Source organism: Danio aesculapii, chromosome 3 (assembly GCF_903798145.1).
Source record: "Danio aesculapii chromosome 3, fDanAes4.1, whole genome shotgun sequence".
NCBI lineage: Eukaryota > Metazoa > Chordata > Actinopteri > Cypriniformes > Danionidae > Danio > Danio aesculapii.
In genome coordinates, this window is record NC_079437.1 from 38623277 (window position 1) to 38646912 (window position 23636).

The 23636-nt window shown below is 34.7% G+C and overlaps 1 protein-coding gene across 1 annotated transcript in view; it reads left to right on the top strand.

The window, feature by feature from the left end:
- The window catches only part of ttyh3a (tweety family member 3a), a 158518-nt gene that overhangs the window by 94302 nt on the left and 40580 nt on the right, over positions 1-23636 (top strand). The window contains exons 6-8 of the mRNA XM_056453943.1: positions 4487-4559; positions 8387-8462; positions 22291-22346. Of these exons, the coding sequence (XP_056309918.1) occupies positions 4487-4559; positions 8387-8462; positions 22291-22346 (205 nt within the window). The remainder of the gene's footprint in view (positions 1-4486; positions 4560-8386; positions 8463-22290; positions 22347-23636) is intronic.

Consider the following 23636-nt stretch of genomic DNA (forward strand, 5'->3'; position numbering starts at 1 on the left):
GACAGGGGTTCTCAACCTTTTTCACTTTGGGGCCCACCTCCTTCGAAAAGTTTCGAAAAGGCCCACGTCTGACATTTTTTCTTTATTGACATTGATTGTCTAGAGAAAATGCTTATTTTAAACCTTTATTTATTAGCATTTATTAGCATTATTTATTTATTATCTTATTTTCTACAGCATTTTATATAAAAATGAAACATTAATTATATATATATATATATATATATATATATATATATATATATATACATATATATATATATACATATATATACATATATATATATATATATATATATATATATATATATATATATATATATATATATATATATATATATATATATATACATATATATATATACATATATATATATATATATATATATATATATATATATATATATATATATATATATATATATATATATATATATATATTCAGGCACAAGGAAATGTACCATTTGAAACTTTAAAATTTTTTTTTTATTATTTATACAATGTAGTGCTATTTTACATTTAATGATTCAAAATCTGTACCTGAATTCTTACCAAATAGAGCTATTTACATTGCTCAGGATATATAAGTTACACCCCTCATAAATCTATCTTTTAAATTCATATTTTTAATCTGAAGCTATACAGTATTTGTGCATACACATTAGATTAGTCAGTACTGAAGCCAAATCTGGAGCTTATCTAACAAAATAGCTTACGGTAACGGTCCAATATCTAATAAACCCAAATTTATAATGTTATAGAAAAATATTAAAAACAAATTTGAGAAAGAGGAAGAATCAAGAGAAGCAAAAAATTGAGTTGAAATTTTGTAGGTTGTAATTTTTTGCAATATTTTGCTTAAATTTAATTCTTTTGTCTTTTAATTTCTAAATGTGCTGACTAAAATATAATTTTACTAAATATATCTGTTTAATAAATCTGTTTAGTTTAAATGCACCAAAATACATTGCCTTTATTCACTGAGAAATGGATCAAAACACTCATTTTCAAAATGGAGTGTACTCGATTATGCTCTGCACTGGTGAAATTGTGTTCATATTCATCTTTTGCACGCAGAAAAAAAACATCACAATGTCAGATTTTTCCAATATCGTGAAGCCCTTGTTTAAATGCTGTTAGATGCATTTGTAATGAAAGCTCTAGGAATAGATTTTGTCTTTGTTTAAAACAAACCCTGCAATGTGTTTAAACGTTGCTTATAAGACTTTATTAAAAAATCTGTTCATTTCTTGATAATGACATCAATATTTAATTATAAGTAATCAATATTAGTAAATACATTAACAACTTGCATATCTAGAGTGTTTAGGAGGTTGCTGCAGATTTTTATTTCGGTATGATAACATATTTCCAACTGAAATGGAATATGAAGTATTGGCTTTTTTATTTGTGTGCTCCGCCTCTCATCTTTGACTCACTGTAAACTAAAGGTTGGAGGCGCATGGCGAAACATATTTCACCCTTAAACTGATGCCACACGTGAAGGACTGCAATTCCAGAGCCGAAGTAAATCATCTGATTTTGTGTAAAGATTACCTACAGTTTTTGAATGTTCACCTTAAAACTAACGATGTGCTTTAGTAAAAAAAAGAAAAAAAAAATTGTACATTTTAATTAATACTGACTTTAAAGGCTATAGCTGCGTCCAAAATCACATACTTCCATAATTTATAGTACGCTAAAAACAGGATGCGAGCCGATTAGTTTGTCTGAATTCATAGATTTCGAAAATCAGTATGCGAGAACTACCCGGATGACCTACTACTTTCGGCATAATTCTGAAGTGTGCAACGGATGCACTACGCTATCCCATGATGCATGGCGAGAGAATTCATTAATGGGAATCGACGCAACTGACGAGGGTAGGTCACATGATCACGACAAAATGGCGGATGTAGTACATCCGAGTTCCGTTCATACTGCTCACATTCAAACTGTATAGAACGTACGTTTCTAACATCTGAGTAGTAAATTCAAATTCAAATGCAATACCTACTGAGTAGTAGGGGTTTTAGGACGCAGCCCATGTCAGTCTTTAAAGATTTCGTTTTTCTGTTCGAATTGTATTACGAAATTAATAGAATGAATTTTAAATCTGGAACATAATGAATGTATAACATACTTTAAAATGGTAAAATAGCATTTTATTTTTAAATAGATGCCTCATTGAAAGACACATACAAAGTTCCCTAGTTATCTTATGCTGTATGCATGTCTTTTAAATGAAATCGGGATGTGAAAATGCTGTCTAGATAGACAACAAACTAGGTTTTGAAAGGGAACTATTTTCAATGTATGTGTGAGTTTTTCTCTAGACTGTCTGTCAGGTTTGTTTCTTGTTTCTGTCTTGAGGCATGGTGTCGGGACAGATTGTGTAGCACACAACCGGTTCCTCTAACCCTGATATAGAACACAGTGTTTACAGATTGAGCCATTGTGTCTCTTAGGCAGTCGTTAACCTGACGTTTCTTATAGGAGAGAACAGGGCATCATTTCCCCCGGGCTAGAGCTCACATTAAAGCCTGCCATCTCTATCCCTGTAGCTGTCTCACTGATATCCTCCAGCTCGTCTTGTTCACTATAAGTCAAGACAGTTAACATTTTGCATCTATATTGCATAGAGAAAAAGGTGGTTTGACTTGAGTGCATGTCAGAAGATAAATGTCAGGGTATTGATTCACTCTGTAGTACTTGCTAAAAGCATGAGATATTTAGGTTGCTGCTTACTGCAGACTTGAAACGCATTTTATGATGCAATGATACTGTCATAATGTTTGATAGGGCATTTATTTAAAGGTACAGACGGATTTATGCTTGTACATACACATACAAAATATGTTTGCTGTTTGTTTAAACTATTTATTTCAAATGAGCTGAAACAACTAAATTCTTAAGTCTTTTTGTGCGACAACTTAATTGTTTTGTTCAATCCACTTAAATAAAAAAATCAGTTAACTTAATTTTTTATGTTTTTCCAACACAAATTGACACAAAAAATCAAATGTCTTTAATTTTATATTGTTTTAATACATTTTTTCAGTTTTAAATTCCGAATGTTTGATATTGTTTACCAGTAAACATTTTTAAGACAAAGGTTTTTCAATTAAAAGGGGTTTTAACATACACTACCTGACAAAAGTGTTGTCGTCGATCCCAGTGGTAAGAGCAACAAATAATAACTTGGCTTCTAGTTTATCATTGGGAAAAGTGGCAGAAGGTAGATTTTTCTTTTGAATCATCTGTTGAACTGCATGCCAATGAACACTAATACTGCAGAAGACCTATTGGAACCCACATGGATCCAAGATTCTCATAGAAATCAGTCAAGTTTGGTGAAGGAAAAATTGTGGTCTGGGATTACATTCAGTATAGGGGCGTGCAAGAGACCTGCAGAGCGGATGGCAACATCAACAGTCTGAGGTATCAAGACATTCGTGCTGCCCATTACGTTACAAACCACGAAAGAAGGCAAATTCTTCAGCAGGATAGTGCTCCTTCTCATGCATCAGCCTCCATATCAAAGTTCCTGAAAGTAAAGAAGGTCAAGGTGCTCCAGGTTTTTCCAGCCCAATCACCAGACATGAAAATTATTGAGCATGTCTGGGGTAAGATGAAGGCATTGAAGATGAATTCTGGGAGTCCTGCAAGAACGCATTCTTTGTCATTCCAGATGAATGGATGTATAGATGCAGTCCTCCAAGCTCATGGGAGTCATACACAATATTAATTCTTTATCCACTGCACCTTGACTATATATTCTATTCTGTACATTATTATAAGTGACAAGCCTTTTGACTAAGCAAAGTCAGAGCTTACTGTTCTAATTAAATCATTAAAAATCAAGGCATGATCATGCTTTATTTTGGTAAATAAAATAAATAAATGTCATATAAGCCCTTTCTGATGCCTAAATGATCACCTAGAAGTCAAGTTATTATTTGTTATTCCTAAAACTTGGATAGGTGACAAGACTTTTGTCAGGTAATGTATTTAGTGAGTTTATTACTCTAATTACACTTTAAATTTAAATTTAAAATAATAAATGTTATATTTGCACACTGTCGAACTGCTTTTTGAACGTAATGGTATATTTTAACAAAACATTTATTTTAACTAAACAATATATTTTAACTAAATTAATTTGTTGCATGTAAAATAAATGTTTTTTTAATAAAATACTTAATTGGTTTTCGTACTCAGTTGTGAAACTGAGCAAATTTAACAGCACGCTACATGCATACCTGGAAATGTGTTCTTATTTCTTTATGGTTTTGAATCCCACTGTCACCTCCATAATTGTACCACCATTACATTCATATTATAGATGAAAGTTATGAAAATTATAGTGGCATAAACGGTTTCCCCCACAGAAACCCCTCTATTAAGGGTTTCCAACCTCATATTATGTGTAAGCTGTCTAATGATGATGATGAGATAATGATGAAGATTTTCTTTGTTCTGTTAGGGTGTGTATTCTGGGGGTTTTGGCGCTGGTGATCAGCTGGAGTTCATTGGGTCTGGAACTGACAGTCTCCTCGGTGAGTGTCTCCAATGTTGTAGCGATGCCTCTGTTCATAATGTCTCCTGCACATTCTCAAATAATAGCTGCATAGAGAATTAACTACAGACTCCACTTATAGATTACTTCTGCCATTAGCAGTTTAGGTGCTGTAATAGTGATACTAGGTTTGGGTGATATATCAAAACAAAATATTCATTCGCTTTCGGCTTAGTCCCTTATTTATCAGGGGTTGCCACAGCAGAGTGATCCAACAACTATTCCAGCATATGTTTCACGCAGCAAATGCCTTTCCAGCTGCAACACAATACTGGGAAACAAAAACAAAATGTCTTGGAGAAATTCATTTCTTATTTTCTGCATGTTCTAACTGATATCAAATCATCAAACAGACTTTTGTTCCATGGCTTTGAAGACACATTGCATATATAACAATAGCAAAATAATAACATATGCTAAAATTATATTTAAATGTATAGTTCACCCAAAAATTATGCTTTTGACAAAAGTTATTCCCCCCATTGTTTCAAATCTGTTTGAGTTTCTTTCTTCTGTTGAACACAAAGGAAGATACTCTGAAGATATTCAACCATTGACTTGATTTGTTCTTACTATGGATGTCAGTGGCTTCTTTTTTCCAACATTCTTCAAAATATCTTGTTTTGTGTTTAACAGAAGAAAGAAATTCATAAAAGTTAGTAAATTGTAAGGATATATGATAAATTTTATATATAAAATTAAACATTGCTATCCATTATTAGATCATTATAATCACAGGTAAAGCCGCACACATTATAGCTCATTTCAATGATATGATACTGGTTTCTATATTAATTGTATGAACAATATTAGTCTGAATACATTTAACAACGATTTAAAATAAGCAGACATAGACATTCTTCAATGGTTATATTTAAGATAAGTGGCAAGAGGAGTGGGATACATGAACAAATAAAAAAATGTATGAAATACATCCTGAAATTTTAAACATCAATATTTAATACATTTTAAGATTATTTGATCTAGTGATTTTTACCAGGCGTCATTGGACATACAAGACAAACACATGGTAAAAACCCCACTCAGTGTTTGTTCTGCAAACTTCATATTACTATAAAGCACATTCTATTGGACTGTCCTGATTTTAATGACTGCAAAAGGCTTTTTTTTTAATGAAATAAACTTACACAAGGTGATATTCAGCAAAGTGTCACCAGGAAAATGTTTACAATTGTCATCATGTATTGATATGTGACTTTAAAATCTGATTTATGTATTGTTTTGTTTGTGGTTTTTAGCTGTATATTTATATTAATAAATATGTTTTGCTATGAAAACAGCCATTGTTCCTGTCATGGCAAAAAATACAAATATATTAGATGAAAAGCGGACAAACAAAAACTGCAGCTAAAAACTGTTAAAAAGAAAATATTAAAAATGAATAAAGAGTGAATTGGGAAGTAGAATGGAAAAGGGACTGTTTCCCTCTGTTGTAAGAGTTCAATGCTTGCATGGATTGTTCATAACACAGTGTTTGAACAGATTTCCATTCCAGTTGAGAACATCATCAGTTCTGTTTTGACTGACTTTAAACTACAATATCTGTTGACATAACTTTTAATTAAAATTTAGCAACCAAACCAGAAGAATTAAGCATTTTCATGGAGCTGTCCATTTCTAAATCTAGTCACATCTTACAGAAAAGGTTATTTACATATTAGGAATGTATCAACCTACCATTTGTTAAAATATAAAAGTAAACTAGTATATATACTATCCCATGGGTTGTTTACTACTATAGCCTATTCAAGCGAGTTGTTTCAAAATAACCAAACCCCTTTTTTTCATGTGTTTCTTATAGGGAAGTTAGATTATGTTCTCTCTCAAAGAAATGAAACCAATTTCAGGGATCTAAAGATGAAGATTGTTTATGAGCTGGACTATTTTTTTGACTTGACTTGTCATCTTAAAGACACAACACTGTCAAATCACTAAAGCCCAGCCAGCTGTCAGAATGCTAATTAAATCTCTGTCGCTGAAAATAACTACTTCAAAAATATACACGCCAGTTCAAATGTTTGGTATGCTTATACTGAGGGAAATGTATTTGATCAAAGCATCCACTTATGACAGTAATATTATAAAACTGACATCACAAAATTGCTTAAAGGGATAGTTCATCCAGACATGAACATTCTGTTGCTATTTACCCATTATTTACTTGTTTAAAATCATTGAGTTTCTTTCTTCAGTTAAACATGAGAAGGTATTTAGAAAAATGTTGGAAACCTGTTACCACTGGCTTTCAAAGCAGGGTTCAACGCAAAAGGATTTTTTCTACTGGCCCAATAAGGCCTAATAGGGCCTGTAGTTCAGATTTTTACTTGCCCTGCCAAAATTTTCACTGGTCCCACCAAAAAAAAAAAAAAAAAAAAAAAAAAAAAAGAGGTTAGCTATTTCTTAGCTACAAATTTTAAATAATGTTTCAAAGGCCAAACCTAATTGTAATACATACACTATTTATTCAGCATAACTTTTCTTTAAATACAACTAACAATTTAAAAATTACAATTGTGATGTAACTAAACTTGATGGTGTTTGTATAAATGTATGTGTGTGTGTGTGTGTGTGTGTATATATATATATATATATATATATATATATATATATATATATATATATATATATATATATATATATATATATATATATAAATCAGTTATTAGTAATGAGTTATTAAAACTATTATGTGTAGAAATGTGTTGAAAAAAATCTGCACTCTGTTAAATTAAAATTGGGAAAAAATAAACATGGTGGCTAATATTTCAGGGGGGCTAATAATTCTGACTTCAGCGCTGTATAATTTTGACACCCTCAGATATCGTCACCAAATATATATCAGAGATGGAAGACTTACTCATACATAGCTTCATTTCAGTTGTAAAGTTTTGTAAAAATCTATCTATTGAAGTAATCAATTTATAAAAAATAGCTAATATACACTCTAGGTTTAAATTATAGAGAGAAATAACAGATGAAGCGAGACTGCTGTCAGATCATCAAGCAGATCAATGTTAATCTTTCTTTCGAGGTGTCAGTGTGCAGAAATGAATAAAACAATAGGCCTAATACAAAATATTATTAGATTAAAACATGAAAAAAAATGATCAGATTGTAATTTCGGTCAATTTTCCTATCGGATAAACAGCACTTGGTAATAATTCAGCTTGCTTTTACTTTTGTATTCGAAAGTTTTGGTGTGGATTTGAGCATGATTGCGGGATTCACATATGCCAAATGAACCGCGCTAGCTGGGCAAACGAGAAACAAACGTCTAGGTGTGAAAGCACCCTAAGACTGAATTTGCATGCAATTGACAAACAGTCGCTGCCAAATAAAACTCTAGTGACATCATCCTGTCTACTGTCCCGAGCGTCTTACACGCTGGCCCTGTGCCATCAGGCAGTCCTTATTGTCTAGCCCTGCAAAGTATTGATTTTTTTCTACTATGGATGTCAATGATTACAGGTTTTATAAATGTTCTAGAAGAAGAAAGAAACTCAAAGTTTTGTAAGCACTTAAAAGAAAGTAAATAGTGAGTAAACATTAATTATGCCTTTAAAATAACTAGTTCTGTTGTGATCTATATAAAATGTGAATTATTCCTGTGATGTTATGCTGAATTTTTTTCAGTGTTACAACATGGTTGTTCTTATTTATGACAAATTTAGTCAATAAATGATCTGCACAGAAATGCTGATGTTGAAACATTTCTAAACTTCAGGGGGTGGGAAAGTCAAATATACTCCTTAAATGCTCATAGTTTGCATTTCTTTCACATTTTAGGGCTTCAGTGACTTCTGCGCAGCTCCTGACATGTACATTACCAAGGTGTCAGAGGAGTACACGATTATCAAGAAAGGTACATTTGAATTGTTTGAAACTATTGCATATCTTTCTCATTTCATCAACCTCCTGCTGATTTGTGAATAAGATGCTGAATCCAGCAGGTGTTACAGTGATTCACTCATGAGTGTGTCTGAATTTAGCCTGATGGAGGTGTGTGTTCTCTGAGGAATGAACAGCCATGCACTCTTTCATTTCCTGTTGGCTCAGAGAGGAAGCGTTCCTTCTGACTTTCCCTTCCTCACTTTATCAGCATTACTCAACACAGCAGTTCCTTTTCAAAGTGACCTTATTAGCCACAGGAGACTGGATGCTCTCAGTAAATCAATGTGAAGAGACAACAGTGTGGGTGCTGTTTTTGTGTGTGTGTTCCTTTTTGGGTGGCTGCAGCAAAATGATGATTATGATGACGTTGATGATGGTGGAGTCTTTTTAAGCCTAATGTAGGTGGTCTCAGAGTTCAGCACATTGGAAATTGGTGTTCCTGTGACATTCCTTGGAAAGGAAACATTTGCACTGGCCAGGACATGTGAATTTTATTCAGTTTTTTTTTTAATAAATTGGTTTCATTACGTGAAACTTGCACTTCTGTGCATTGGTTAGAAAGGGGCATTTTCAGAAGGAAATTAATTCACCTGAAGTCGAAGAGTTGCCTGTTATACAGCATAATACCACTAAGTGCAATTGCCTCAGATCTTGAGGAAAATAAAGCGGGTAGAAAATGTTTACTGGGAAACAGGGTTGAGTTGGGGGCTACTGCATTGCTAGACAGTACCACACCTAGAACATGTATTCATAAGCACGCACACACAGGCATTCTTACGATGGAAGTGCAGGACCAGTACATTCAGAGCTGCTTTTAATGCTCCTACATTAACTTTCATTCAGGTTTAGCACAATAATGTTTTGATGTGCTATTCATTTTGTATGTTTTTTGTTTGTGAATTTGTGTATTTTTCAATGCAGCTTTAAAACTGAGCTCAATTGGACATATTAAATATTAAACATTAAACTGTTGCTTCCAAATCTTTCCAATTTTTTTTGTGAAAATGTACATTTTATTCACCCTTAACCATTGTTTCTAAAGGAGTTCGCTGACACAGAGATTAGTTGAGATGACAGAGGCTTTTCAATTAGCCAAGATATTCATGAATTGCATGATAATTAATTGATGATTGGCAATATTCAGGTAAAATTGAAGAACAAACTTTGGTTGGACAAAATCAGGCCAGTTTGTTTGGAGTTTAGCAGGGAAGTGAGTCAAATTGCTGAATCAGACTTTCTGAAAAAGTTTACTATAGACCTTTATTCTTAGAATGCAAAATTACCCATTATGCTTTGCGTGTATTCATAAGGAGGATGCTAAGAGCGTCCGGTTGCCAGCTTGATGCTTATAAACAGTCACATTCGGACAGCTCTGAAACGATAGTTTTAATGTATTTTATTTGCTTTTAAACGTCTTGTTGATCAGCGCCACCTCCTGGACTGATTATTGAAATAATGCGATCTAATGGGAATGAAAAACAACATTTTGCGAGTCATTTATCATTACCGTCAGACAACATCTTGTGCCATTTAAATGAAGCATCGTCATCGCTAAAGTGATCTTTTTTTTTTTTTGTCAAATATAAAACCAACCTAAACAAATGGAGTTCACCAAAATGTTTGGCACACACAGTTTGTACTGTCCCACTAACACATTGATTGAAAGACTGGCACAAAGTGAAAATAAAGTGGCATTTTGAAATGACAGAAAAACAAACATCATGGTAAATAATTCACAATACTAACTAACTAAATAAAACATAACTGCTCCCGATTAGAATCAACATGCAAGTCAGCCAGCAGAGTATCAGTAACATACTTTTATTTTTTGGAAAAAGCATGGTTTAGCAACATGTTAAGTTTCATGCCAGTAATCTGGTTTGCTCTGTAATGCAGTGATCTATTGCATGTGTGTGTCTGTGTGTGCATTGAGGAGCTGCTGAGTACAGTATAACAGCTGACCAGTCGTGAACACTGACGCTGTATTTCAGCATCTGATCTGACAGCAGACACTGAATTAGGAGAACGTTTTTCTCTCACGCTTGATCCGCATCTGACAGAAGTATAATGGCTTTAACACACACCTTTCAAAATCAAGGTTGTCCCTCCCTTAACCACTCAAAACGGTATTGACAACCATTTTCTGATCAAGATTAACCAGTTGTAAACGCTGTAAATGGAAGTTCTCAGCATTCTACTGCAAGACGCTGGTTGTTACGGCGCCATCCATGCTGCAATGAGGAAAATAGTCTATAGATTGTAAACCCCTTCGAGCTAGTATTGGTAAATGGTTATGTAAAAGGTGGTTGAAGTTCTGAGGCTCTGCCTTCCTTGATGTGGAAATCCTCTCTGGTTAATTTTTATTGTTCAGTCATTGGAGGTCAGATGGCTTAAAACACAAACACAGAAGAGCTGTTTTTTTTTTTTTTTTTTTTTGTCAGAATGAAAGTTTTGAGGTAAAAGCACTTTGAATTATCACTTTCATTTCATATTAACTGGAAACAAGTCAATTTCACAATACCATATATCTCAAAAAAGAATTAACATTAACATTTCCCATAGACCATTTTCACATTTCCGGGTTTCTCAGTAGTGGAAGTCGTCATTGAGTAAACTTAGAGGGCAGTGAAGAGTACAACAAATTATTTTACAATCTATTTGCTGGAATAGTAAAAGAAAAACTTGACAATGATGTTATAAAGACTTTTAGAAAAAGGAAAAAAATAGTGTGAGACTGATAACGACAGCCAGAGGAAAGAATAACGTCAAATTTACTGTCCTGTCCCATAGACATAGCATTAGAAACACCTTGCATAAGCGGTAATTCGTTTTTGCTAGTTTGAAGCAAAGATGATATACTACATACATAAATGCATATAAATGTTCATGCGTTTTTTAAAATACGAATATTAAAAACTTTCAAGGATTTAAGATGCTGATGACCGTTAAACACGTCATAACAGGCTTATGAAAAGGGTGAAACCACAGTTCCTTTGCGTACTTGGTGCATACTTTAACCTTTCAGAAATCTCATACATCGCCATTATTCCTGTGCAATTATTCTATTTATTTATAATAATTTTTCAGTTATTATAAAAAGCAATTATTCCTGTGTGTTTCTTTGCCATTATTGATTGGATGACACAACTGCATTTCCTTTGATTGTATTTATATAGGGTGACCTTATATATGACATCCATTCTCATGATATTTAATAGCTTGTCATGAGAGTGAAATAATATGTTTTAGTGACATTCAGAAACATCTGAAATCTATAGTGAAAACCAGCCTACTGATACTTTTTAATGTCAAATACTGTAAAGTTTGTTGGTTTGTTTGCTTTATTTCAAATTTCAAAACACATTTCAAAACAACAGATGTTGACCAAAGTGTTTTACAGCAATCTGTATTATATATTACTATGTAAACTTTGACTGGAGTGCTTAATTGCAGAGCTTTTGCAAATATATCCACATCACCATGATCAGATGCTTCAGTTTTATCATGTATTTTGTCATTGAGGGGAAAGTGTTCAGCACATAATTAAATATTCATCTTTATGGAAATTCCAGCAATTTGGGATGTTTGCTGACAGTGTACTTCTGAAAAATATAGCCATTTTTTTGTGCATAATGAATATCCCCTGAGTAAAGAATGAAAAACATCTTCATATTGTATAAGTAAATCAGTCCCTTTAAGATGCTGAGCTCTTAATGGTCTAGCATCACTGCTACGCAGGTAACTGAAGTGTCATTTTGAATGCCTGTGGATGCTTTTATGCATTAATATAGCATAAGCAGGTTTGATATGTCAGCTTTGGCCTCGGTTATGATTAATCAGTTTGTTGGTCTGCTTAGAAGAAGTACATCTATAGCAAAGCCAACGTCTGGAGAACAGAGCACATGAGAGAAAGATAAGAAGAGAGGAAGAGAAAAGCGCTGAAGGATGAGGATGATAAACCATGTGACTATCAGCTTCACACACCCATGTAATTGTGTGTCTTCTGGACTCTATTCTTGTCTTTGTTCCTCCTATCTTCAGTCTTCCTCTCATTTGCTCCAAATAACTTGTTAAAGGGACAGTTCACCCAGAATTGAACTTTCTTTATCATTATTTACACATCATTAAGCCTTTCTAAACCTAGTCACAACAAGTGTTTCTAATAGTTGCCATGAATAAAACATGAATTAAAAATATGCGCTATATTTAAAAAAAATATTCAGTGCAATAATATTTTATTTCTGTAACAGTGGTGTTGTTGGCAATGTTTATTATTTTGAATAAATGTAAAAATAAAGAGTTTAGTTGCAAACCTCTAAGTCCCAACTGAAATTTTCTTCTCATATTATCATTTTTCTCAGGCTCCTACATCTTTATTCAGTAATTTCACATTTATTGCAAAAGAATAGCTCATTTTATCACTTTTAACATTTTAAGAACATAAACATAAGAGCCTGAGATAAATTCTATTTGTATAAGAAAATTACAGATATCACTTAGAGGTTTTTGCATCTCTACTCTTCATATGTCCTAAAACTAGATGAAATTAAAGTTCATAAAACCAGACCAAATCTCACATTATTATAAAAAGAAATGAAATAAGAATGTAACAAAAGGACTAAAACTAAATTGCTAACTGAAAATATAAACTGAAAAAATATATACTTTAAAGGGCACCTATGGTGAAAAATCTACTTTACAAGCTGTTTGGGTAGAAATGTGTGTAAGTATAGTGTATAAACTGTCATATTGGGGTGAAATAAACACACCCAGTCCTTTTTTTTTTTTTTAATTTAACAACATAAAAACGGTGTACCAATTGGAGCGGTTTTCAGATCGACCGCAACTTGACGTAGGAGTGCGGTCCCCCCGCCCACCAATATTGATTGACAGCTGTGCACATTAACATGTCCCGGTAGTCACGTGTATAATCATATCAACAAGAGAGGACGAACGCAAAGCAACCGGGAATAAAAGGTGTGTTCAGTTCGCTAGGATCATCAATCATCATCAAACGTGATCAAGAGTGAGTTTTACAAGTTTAAAATGTTTTAAATCAGAGCATGTGTGTTATGAATAACAGCGATTCACTTCAGATGCACTTAATCAGCACAGCCGCGTGTCAGAACAATTGTAAAAGAAGACGCTCTCTCTCTCTCTCTCTCTCTCTCTCTCTCTCTCTCTCTCTCTCTCTCTCTCTCTCTCTCTCTCTCTCTCTCTCTCTCTCTCTGTGTGCGTGCGTGTGTGTGTGTGTGTGTCTGCGCTGTGTGTGTGTCTACACTATGTGTGTGTGTGTGTGTATGTGTCAGCGCTATGTGTGTGTGTCCTCGCTGTGTGTGTGCGTGAACTTTGTAATGACATTGTGTGTGACTCATTGTTGCAACTCCACAAAAAAGTGCATCAAATACTGATTGTTAAAGTTCTTACTGTAGTATTTCTCACACACGTTACGTGAGATCTGCTTCCTGAGGCAGCCGATGGTGGCGATTGCTGATAGGCACGTGGGAACGGTGGTCGGGGAGAACTAGCCTTAAAGGCCCAGTACAAAAAAACAGCAGCAACTTTTTTCAGCTATAATATAGACACTTCAAACAGCTATAATAAATAATCTGATGGGTGTTTTGAGCTGAAACTTTACAGACACTTTCTGGGGACACAAAAGACTTATAATAAATATGAAAAAAGGGGTAACCTATGTGCCCTTTAAAGATAAGTCGGTGTTATAAGTGTATAATATAACATACATTGACTTATAATATGTCAAGTCAAAGAGTTGAAATGAAGAGCCAATTTCTATTAATGAGCTTCGCTCTGACGTGCAGCTCTCACACATACACACACTGCATGATATACTCTAAACACGGACAAATATAAACCCAATCTTAGTAACGTTAACCTATTTTGCTCACAAGATGTCAATAAAGGCTAAATTATAATTAAACTTGACAAAAGAGAGTGATGGTGATGGATCGTGCTGTATTTTTAAGCTATGGTGTCAAAGAACACACACCCAGCACTTAATATCATCTGCATGAACAGATGACAGTTGATCTTGGTAATCTTAGTGATGTTTCGCTTCAAATTTTACAATAAACATGATAAATTGGCAAAAGATACAATAAAACATACCTCATGCCTCTCCGGAGTGGAGCTGAATAAATGTATAATCTGTAAATCTTTCATTTTGCATTTTCAAAATTAAGTTAAATATAAGCTTTAAAATAACTAATGGAGGGAAACTATCATTGTTTTCTTGCTTGAAAGCATTGTAGCTTATCAAACACCGCCTGAGATGTGCATATTAATAATCTCAGAGCTACATAAGTCTGGGTTCTCTTGATGGCGTCAGGTCTGGATGAACGACCTAAAGTAGTCATTCGTGCGAATGCGGTGGGCATGGCCCATGAGTGTCACCACAGTTTGTTTTGTCTTCTGATTGGCCCGTTGTGCACTGGGGTTTTACACTCATGGAATTTACATGATAACAAGTGAACAATGGTCTCTGAGGCTCACGGTATGTTCTTTGCATAAACTGATCTCTTATTATTCTACTATGCCTTGGTATACCCAGATTTTCATTATAGGCCACGTTTAAAGTTTTGAGTGCATTGGGTATGGTCAATAATCTAACCTACAGTATGGTAAAAAGAACCACAAAAGTTCTTATTCACATGATTGATTTTGATCAAAAATTTGGTGACAAAATACCTTGATCAAGAAAGTCTGTTTTGCTAGTGGAATTGTAGAATTTGTAACGCTATTCCAGAATAAGTATCGCTCACAATGGCACATGGATTAATGTAACATGGATTAACGGATGATTTCAAAGGAGCATCTTCAAAATATGCTTGCCAGACTTTAGCTCACACCTTTGCACAAGTTCTCAGAATAAGATATGGTACAGTAATTCAGCCAGAAGCATTAATGGCTGTGGATGGAAAGCAGAGAGAAAGGGATCAGTGAAGATTTGAGTGTGTTCCTTCTGGCTATCACTGTCCTAGACTCGTGAGTCACCCTACTGCGCTTCACTAGAATAGAACCGAGACGCTTCTGTACTTACAAATAGCACTCGTCCCTTCTGTGAGGAAAGCCCAGCATGTCTTCTGGGCTCGGGTGTTTAATATAGATTCGAGGTATTTAAAGAGGCTTTTTACAGACTAATGCATTTCCACAATAATTAAAATGGTAAATCTCACTAACTGTATTAATATCTACTTTATTCCTACTGATGTTGGTTTCAGAAAGACCTAACCATAAACACAAACCACCAACTTTACTCTTATCCGTTTATTACTTTAAAAGACCAGCGTGATCTGACAATCATTATCCAGAGGATGATAATGTGTAACACTGCCATAAATGAGGTTGGTGTCGTGATCTCGTTCTCATTCCGAGTGCGCATTAGTTCGGGCAACCTGAAAATATGCCGAATTTGTTGATTCGAACGTTTAGTAACTAAACTTATGGGACAGTTGTTGTGTAATTTTATTGGTGTTTCCAAATATGTGATGTAATCGTAAGTTTGGCAAACAGTTTTGGTGAATTTTGATGTTTTCTCATTCAGACAGAATGCCCAAGCATACTGCCCGAGCGGTGTTTCAAAGATGGCCGCTGAGTGAACTGACTTGCCTTAAAGGGGCTTTAGTTTAATACATTGATAATTCTTGCTTACAGCATGCGTATTCGTGTTCAGTATGCTGATTAATGCAAACAAGATGCAACGCTAGACACACACTCATTCATGCTAGTAGGCTAGCATAATAGAAACATACTAGCAATGCTAAAATATTCGTGCTTAATAATTCTTCGTGCTAAAATACCATTAATTCATTTTTTGATGCAAACCAACACCATGCTGATTGATGCAAATACTGTTAGCAATGCTAGACACATGGGCTGCGTCTGAAACCACCTACTACTCAGTAGGTATTGCGTTTGAATTTAAATGTACTACTCAGCCATTAGAAAAGTATGTTCTCGGACGTACTACATCATCCATTTTGTCATAATCACGTGACCTACCAGTATGAGTTGCGTCGCTTCACTCCCATTCAGGAATTCTCTCACGGGGCATTATGGGATAGCATATCATGCATCGAATGCACACTTCAGAATCTCGCCGGAAGTAGTAGGTCATCTGGGTACTTCTCACATACCGATTTTCGAATTCTATGAAATTTGACACGTTAATCGGCTTGCATACTGTTTTTAGCGTACTATATAGTATGGAAGTATGCGATTTCGGACGCAGCCACACTAATTCATGCTAATAGGCTAACACATTAGGAACATGCTAGCAATGTTAAATGTGTTAGAATGATTAATGTTAGAATATCACTAATTCATTTTTTGAGGCAAATCAACACCATGCTGATTGATGCAAACAATGTTAGCAATGTTAGACAACACTAATTTATGTTAATAGGCTAACATATTAAAAACATGCTAGCAATGTTAAGTGTGTTAGAATTATTTGTGTTTGTGTTAGAATACCACTAATTGTTTTTTTAAATGTTTCAACATCATACTCACTGACGCAAACAATATTAACAATGCTAAATGCACACTAATTCATGCTAATAGGCTAACATATTAGAAACATGCAACAACAAGTTAACTTTTAAATTTAAATGTCTTTATCAAAACTGTTAGAACACTTTCAGTTTGAACACTAACTATAGAGGCAGGCATTATAACCATTTTTAAAATGTGTAATTAAATAAGTTATTCAAAATAAAATCCATATAGCTGTTTTTAACTGTGTGTTTCATTCTAACATTAAAATCACAATAGAAAACATGAAATGCGTTTCTTCATCTACTACAGTTTCTTATTACTTTGAATATGTGTGCGTCTGTTGTCTAGGAATTTTCTCATAAAAAAAAAAAAATTTCTGATGCAAAAACATGAATTCACTTCAGAAGAGTCTTTCAAAATAACATTTTCACTGCGGTTAAAATTCGTGGTTATAGTGAGGTTTGCACCTTCACTATGGTTTATAACTCGTACACAATTATAGGCTTTATTTATTGTAAAAAATATTTTTTAGGAAAATACTTCATAAAATATGGCAACAGACGGTCAAAGCTTCATTCTAAGTCTCATTCTCATTGATTTTATTCTCAATAGAAGTTTTGAATGCAAATATGAAAATTTTGTGCAGTCTTATTTGAACAGCCAGAATGACCACTTTGGCCATTCTAATAGTTAAAGAATTGCGATTAGTTTATATTAATTTGGCTTACCAAAAAAAATAATAATAATAATTCAATTCATCTTTATTTCTATTGCACTTTGTAGCTGTAGACTGTGTCAAAGCAGCTTAACATAGAAGTTCTAGTAAATTGAAACAGTGTCAATCCAGTTTTCCAAGTTGAAGTTCAGTTCAGTGTGGTTTAATTTTCACTGATGAAAGTCCAAATACTGAAAAGCAAATCCATCGATGCGCAGCTCAACAAATCCCAAACCAAGCAGGCCAGTGGCCATAGTAGCGAGGAACGAAACTAAAGGAAAATAACTTTGAGAGAAACCAGGCTCAGTTAATGCTTAACTACATAGTCTCACTGGATATAAGGCAATATTAACTAATGTTGAGCAATACAACTTTTGTTAAATTATTACAAAATGAAAATGCCCACTATAATTCTCCTCCATTACAAGCACATCTTACTCAGAAGAACTCATTCATTGTAAGATCTTATTTATGAAGTGTTTCTCGCCTTTTCTCCTGTGTTCTGGCATGCGCCCAGCCTCTCATGAATCAGGATTTTACAGCCTGTAGTCATCACAGCGTGAGTGGGATTTTAAGCTCTGCCTCCACTCAGATCGTTTTTGGAAGTCATCCCATTGTCTTTGATATGGGCATCACCAGTCAGCCAGTACTACAATACAATTACCGGAGGTCATTTACACATGATGTATGGAGCACTGAATACTGTTAGAGCCCATAAATCCAGCCAGAACCTACACTTCTACATTATAGACCAGTTTTGCTCAATTCAGTCTTTCACATAGAGCCATCCATGAGTGTAATTGAGAGGCCCATTTATTCCCCTAATCATTGCTGTAATTATACCATTTATTGGCCAATCAGGGAGGCAGGTTGTTTGGGTAAGAGAATAGACTTGTTCATGGGTCATTTTTAGATGCTTTACTGCTGCCGTTTTTGCCAGTGGCCGCTGCCATGTATGTGTCCACGTGGGTAATGATAGTGATGAAAGCATCACTCCTCCTCAACAAGCCCACCGCTTTGACGCATGTTTCTGTTTTTGATCCACATCCACGCAACATGCTGCAAGCTGCGCATGAAGATGGCCCAAGACTCCATCTGCGTTGGCGTGTGGACGTTTGTGAGAGGACTGTGTGAATTAGTAGCATTTCCTGTGCAGAAATAGAAAGTGTTTTTTTTTTAACTGCAGTCTGGATTCTCAGTGCATGATGTACATTATAATCACACGTCATTGATTTATTGAGTGATGGGATAAGTACGATTTCAGAAGAAATTTGTGTTTTTTTCAGCAAGGACATGTTAAAGGGATGGTTCGTCTAAACCAGGGGTGGGCAAACTCGGTCCTGGAGGGCCGGTGTCCTGCACAGTTCAGCTCCAACTCTGATCAAACACACCTGCTTATAGATAATTAGTCATCTTGAAGACACTGATTAGCATGTTCAGGTGTGTTTGATTAGAGTTGAAGCTCAGCTATGATGGACACCGGCCCTCCAGGACCGAGTTTGCCCACCCCTGGTCTAAACCTGCATGTGTTTGTCTGTTCTGTTGTACACAAAAGATTTTTGAAGGATGTTGATCCCAATTCATGGTCCCCATTGACTTCTGTAGTTGGAAAATGATTCAGCGGGGAAAATACGTTTTGAACACGCCACCATTTTTCTCAGAAAACTTATTTCTGAAGGTGCCGTTAATTTTCCCTTGATGTTGGTAACAACCAAAGAAATTCATATATGCAAAGAAAACAAATCTAATTAGTTACCAAATTAATTTATGCCTAATAAAATGAAATGACGCAGTGAAAAAGTATTGAACACATGAAGAAATGGAGGTGTAGAAAGGCAGAGAAAGCCCAGACAGCAGCTGAAATCTCTGTTATTCAGCAACTCTCTGCCCTTCGTCATTGTAAATTAATATTAACTGCTTGAGATTAACATCTACATTAGCAGGATAATGAGGATGAAACCAGGGTGGACATTTCACCAAGACAATGATCCAAAACACAGCCAAGCAAACCCTCAAATGCTTTCAAAGAAAATCGAGCTGTAGAATGGCCCAGCCAATCACCTGATGTGAATATAATAGAAATCACAAACTAAAGATCAGATTTGGATAGACGAGACCCACAGAAACATCAAGATTTTCTAACTTTTTTCTGTGGGAGTCTGTGGAAAAACTCATACCGGAGCAATTCATGTGACATATGAGAGATGTGTTTAGGCTGCCATCATCAAAAAACCTTTTAGATAAAGTGTTAAACACATTTCAGTAGTTCAGTACTTTTTTCTTGTGTCATATTTTTGTTACCACACATAACAATTTTTTTTGTTTTGTTCTATTTTTATGTCTGTATTATTTGGGTTTTTACCAAAATCTGGTTCAATTCCATGTCTACAGGTCCTTAAGAAATATTATTCCCAAAAAATAAACATGATGTGTTCAATACTTATTTTCCCCATTGTAACTATGCAAGTCAATTCATTCATTCATTCATGTTCTTTTTTGGCTTAGTCCCTTTATTAATCCGGGGTCGCCACAGCAGAATGAACCACCAACTTATCCAGCATATGTTTTTACACAGCGGATGCCCTTCCAGCTGCAACCCATCACAGGGAAACATCCATACACACTCATTCACACACATACACTATGGACGATTTAGCTTACCCAATTCACCTGTACCGCATGTCTTTGGACTGTGGGGGAAACCGGAGCACCCGGAGGAAACCCACGCGAACGCAGGGAAAACATGCACACTCCACACAGAAACGGCAACTGACCCAGCCGAGGCTCAAACCAGCGACCTTCTTGCTGTGAGGCAACAGCACTACCTACTGCGCCACTGTGTCGTGCCTGCAAGTCAATTGCCATCAACAATTTTACATTTTTGGATGAATTATCCATTTAATTTCAGCAAAAGGTGCGAGTCAGGACATTTCTAATGATACAGTGGCTGAACAAAGCATTCAAACATCATGAAAAAAAAGAATTTGCACCAAAAATTCAGCTTTGATGTCACTGGAATAAGATCTATTTAAAAATATATTTAACTAGAAACCTATATTGATTTGACCTCGGTGAGTATTACAAAATATACATATAGACCATTTCAATGTGGTCACGTCCTTAACCCATGAACATTTCCTGCTTGTTATCAAAATGTTTCATAACTGTAGTAAGAGGCAGTTCAATAATAACTTGATGTTAAAACAGCTATCATAACATTTTTATCAAAACTGTATGTGACTCTTTTTGGCTTCTCGAAAGATGTAATGTAAAAAAAAAAAAAGTAAAACTGGAAATGCTTTGGGAACGTTGTTTTTATTTACATCCCTCAAAATGGTCGATATTATCAAAATAAAATAAAAAATACTACTCTCCCTGAAATTTAGAATGAGATTGTTTGCCACCATAAATATGTCCAAAGTGACTTTCACTGCATTTTCACATTTTCTATTTTAGGGGGAAGTACCATGTTGTTGTTGTTTTAAAACATAATAACTATGCTAAAAAATGCTGGGTTGTTTATACTCTAATTTGGGGTAATATAGACTAACTCAACAGCTGGGTTAAAAATTATATATATATATATATCAGTTGGGTTAGTATATATATTTTATTATTTACTATAACTCAAATTTGGGTTAAAACAACGCCGCATTTTTTAGAGTCTACTGTTATTTAGCATCTTCATGTCATTTTTGTTATTTTCAGTTCTTCTAAAAATCCACAAGGATCTGTCAGCACTCTTCAAATGTGTGATTGTGATTTCACATTTGCTGAAAATAGTATCTTTACATGCTGACTTCTGTCAGAAAAGTCACTCATTTTGTTTGTTTTAGTTCTAATAAAATCCCAAAATGAAATGTGACCCAATATGACTCTAATTATTGGAACACTTCCACAGACAAACATATTCTTTATTAATCTTCAGTCAAACAAGACTTACACATTGCAACCTCCTGCGCTCAAGGTAAAAGGTATTCATGTGCACCTCTCAGACTGAAGGTTTAGTTTTTTTTAAATCATATCAGCTTTCATTAAACGTGACCCCAGCTTTATTTTAACACATTTTAAGCATGTATTCGACCCCCCCCAGCATCTGCAGAATTGGTCTCTGATGAGTTATCGATTCATGTGCATTGACTTGGAAATACTCCTCTGCAGGAGAGAAATTATTTGTTTGACTTTAGCTGGAGTGAGTGGGGTGGTCGTGAACTGACTCTAGAGTGGCTTGTGGTTGGAAACATAACTGTTCAGATACCTGACATGACTGCTGTGGGCGCTCTGAGGTCAGGAAATGATAGTGTGTCAGTGAGTTGTTGTTTTTTTTTTTGTCTTTTGGGCAGATGTGAAAGAGAAAGAAAGGCAAAACGATTTTAGCATGTTGCAGGTTTTTAATGACTTAAAGTGCATGTAGAACTTCTTTCAAGTTTTGTATTATGTTCTTGTAGAGGCAAAAAAAAAGTAATTTATGAGTGGGTCTTCATTTTCATGTTGAATGTTTTTTTATTTGTTTGTTTTGTTAAATGTCTCGGAATTTTGACTCATCACCTCTGTCTTTTTTTCACAGATATCCTGCCGTATTACCTCACATGTGATGTGGGTCAAGCCAACCCCTTCCAACAGGTAGCTACATCCTCTCTCTCTTCTAAATTCATTTACTTGTATGAACAATATCAGTATTCTCCAAACTTTGCAACAGATGTAATCAAAATGTACATTGGCTCAGTTTCATTGCTTAATGAGTGTCCTAAGTTTGCCAAGTCCTCTACAGTGCCAATGCAAAGGTTTTTGTGATTATAATACTATTAAATCTAACACAGTGTGTTATATTGATCTTTTATCCTAAAATCTAATGCCAGAATACATTCTTGTGCAAAGAGTTTAGTCAATTTTTTAACGATAGTGAACCTAATCAAATAAATTAGTATATCTAAGTTTATGATCTTATTCAAATGTAAATGTATAAATATTACACACACATATGCACCCGGAAGCAAGTTACTTACTGTGCTCTTTGTGTGTCAGGTTTTCTAGCCAATTAAATAAGCACACTTCCATTCTGCCCAATCAACCCTGCTCAAACCAAATATGTGTACCACCTACCATTTAAGAAACAAACAGCACAGTGTAATGGTGCTACTCTGGTCAGAAGGCTCAAATAAACTGATTTAGTTCGCCTGACAGTTAAGAATAAATTTAGAGAGATATATATAAGTATGCTCATGTGGACGTGTTGACAGCCTAAAAAGTGTCTAATTCAATCTAAATTATGCATTTCACTCAGTCATACAAACTGAGACAATATGAGATATAACTATATAACTACATAACTAATATACAGTTGGGGAAATAAGTATTGAACACAATATTTTTTTCCCGGGAATAATACTTCTAATAGAACTGTTGACGTGAAATTGAACCAGATTTCGGTAAAAACCTCAAACATTCAAACATAAAAATGTAACAAACCAAAAAAATTCTGAAAAAATTGTTACGTGTAATAACAATGAAATGACACAAGGGGAAAGTGCTGAACAACAGAAACAAATTTAATACTTTAAATAAAAGGCTTTTTTGGGGATGGCAGCTTAAAGACGCCTCTCATATGGAGAATGAAGACGCATGCATTGCTCTGGTGTGATTTTTTTTTTTTTTTTTTCATAAACTTCAACAGCATGTGAAAAACTTGATGATTCTGTGGGTCTCGTCTATCAAATCTGATCTTCAGTTTGTATTTTATACTGGATTCAAGTCAGGTGATTGGCTGGGCCATTCTGCAGCTTGATTTTCTTTTTTTGAAAGCATTTGAGAGTGTCCTTGGCTGTGTTTTGGATCATTGTCTTGCTGAAATGTCCAACCTGGTTTCATCTTCATCATCCTGCTAATGTAGATGTTGATCTCAAGCAGCTAATA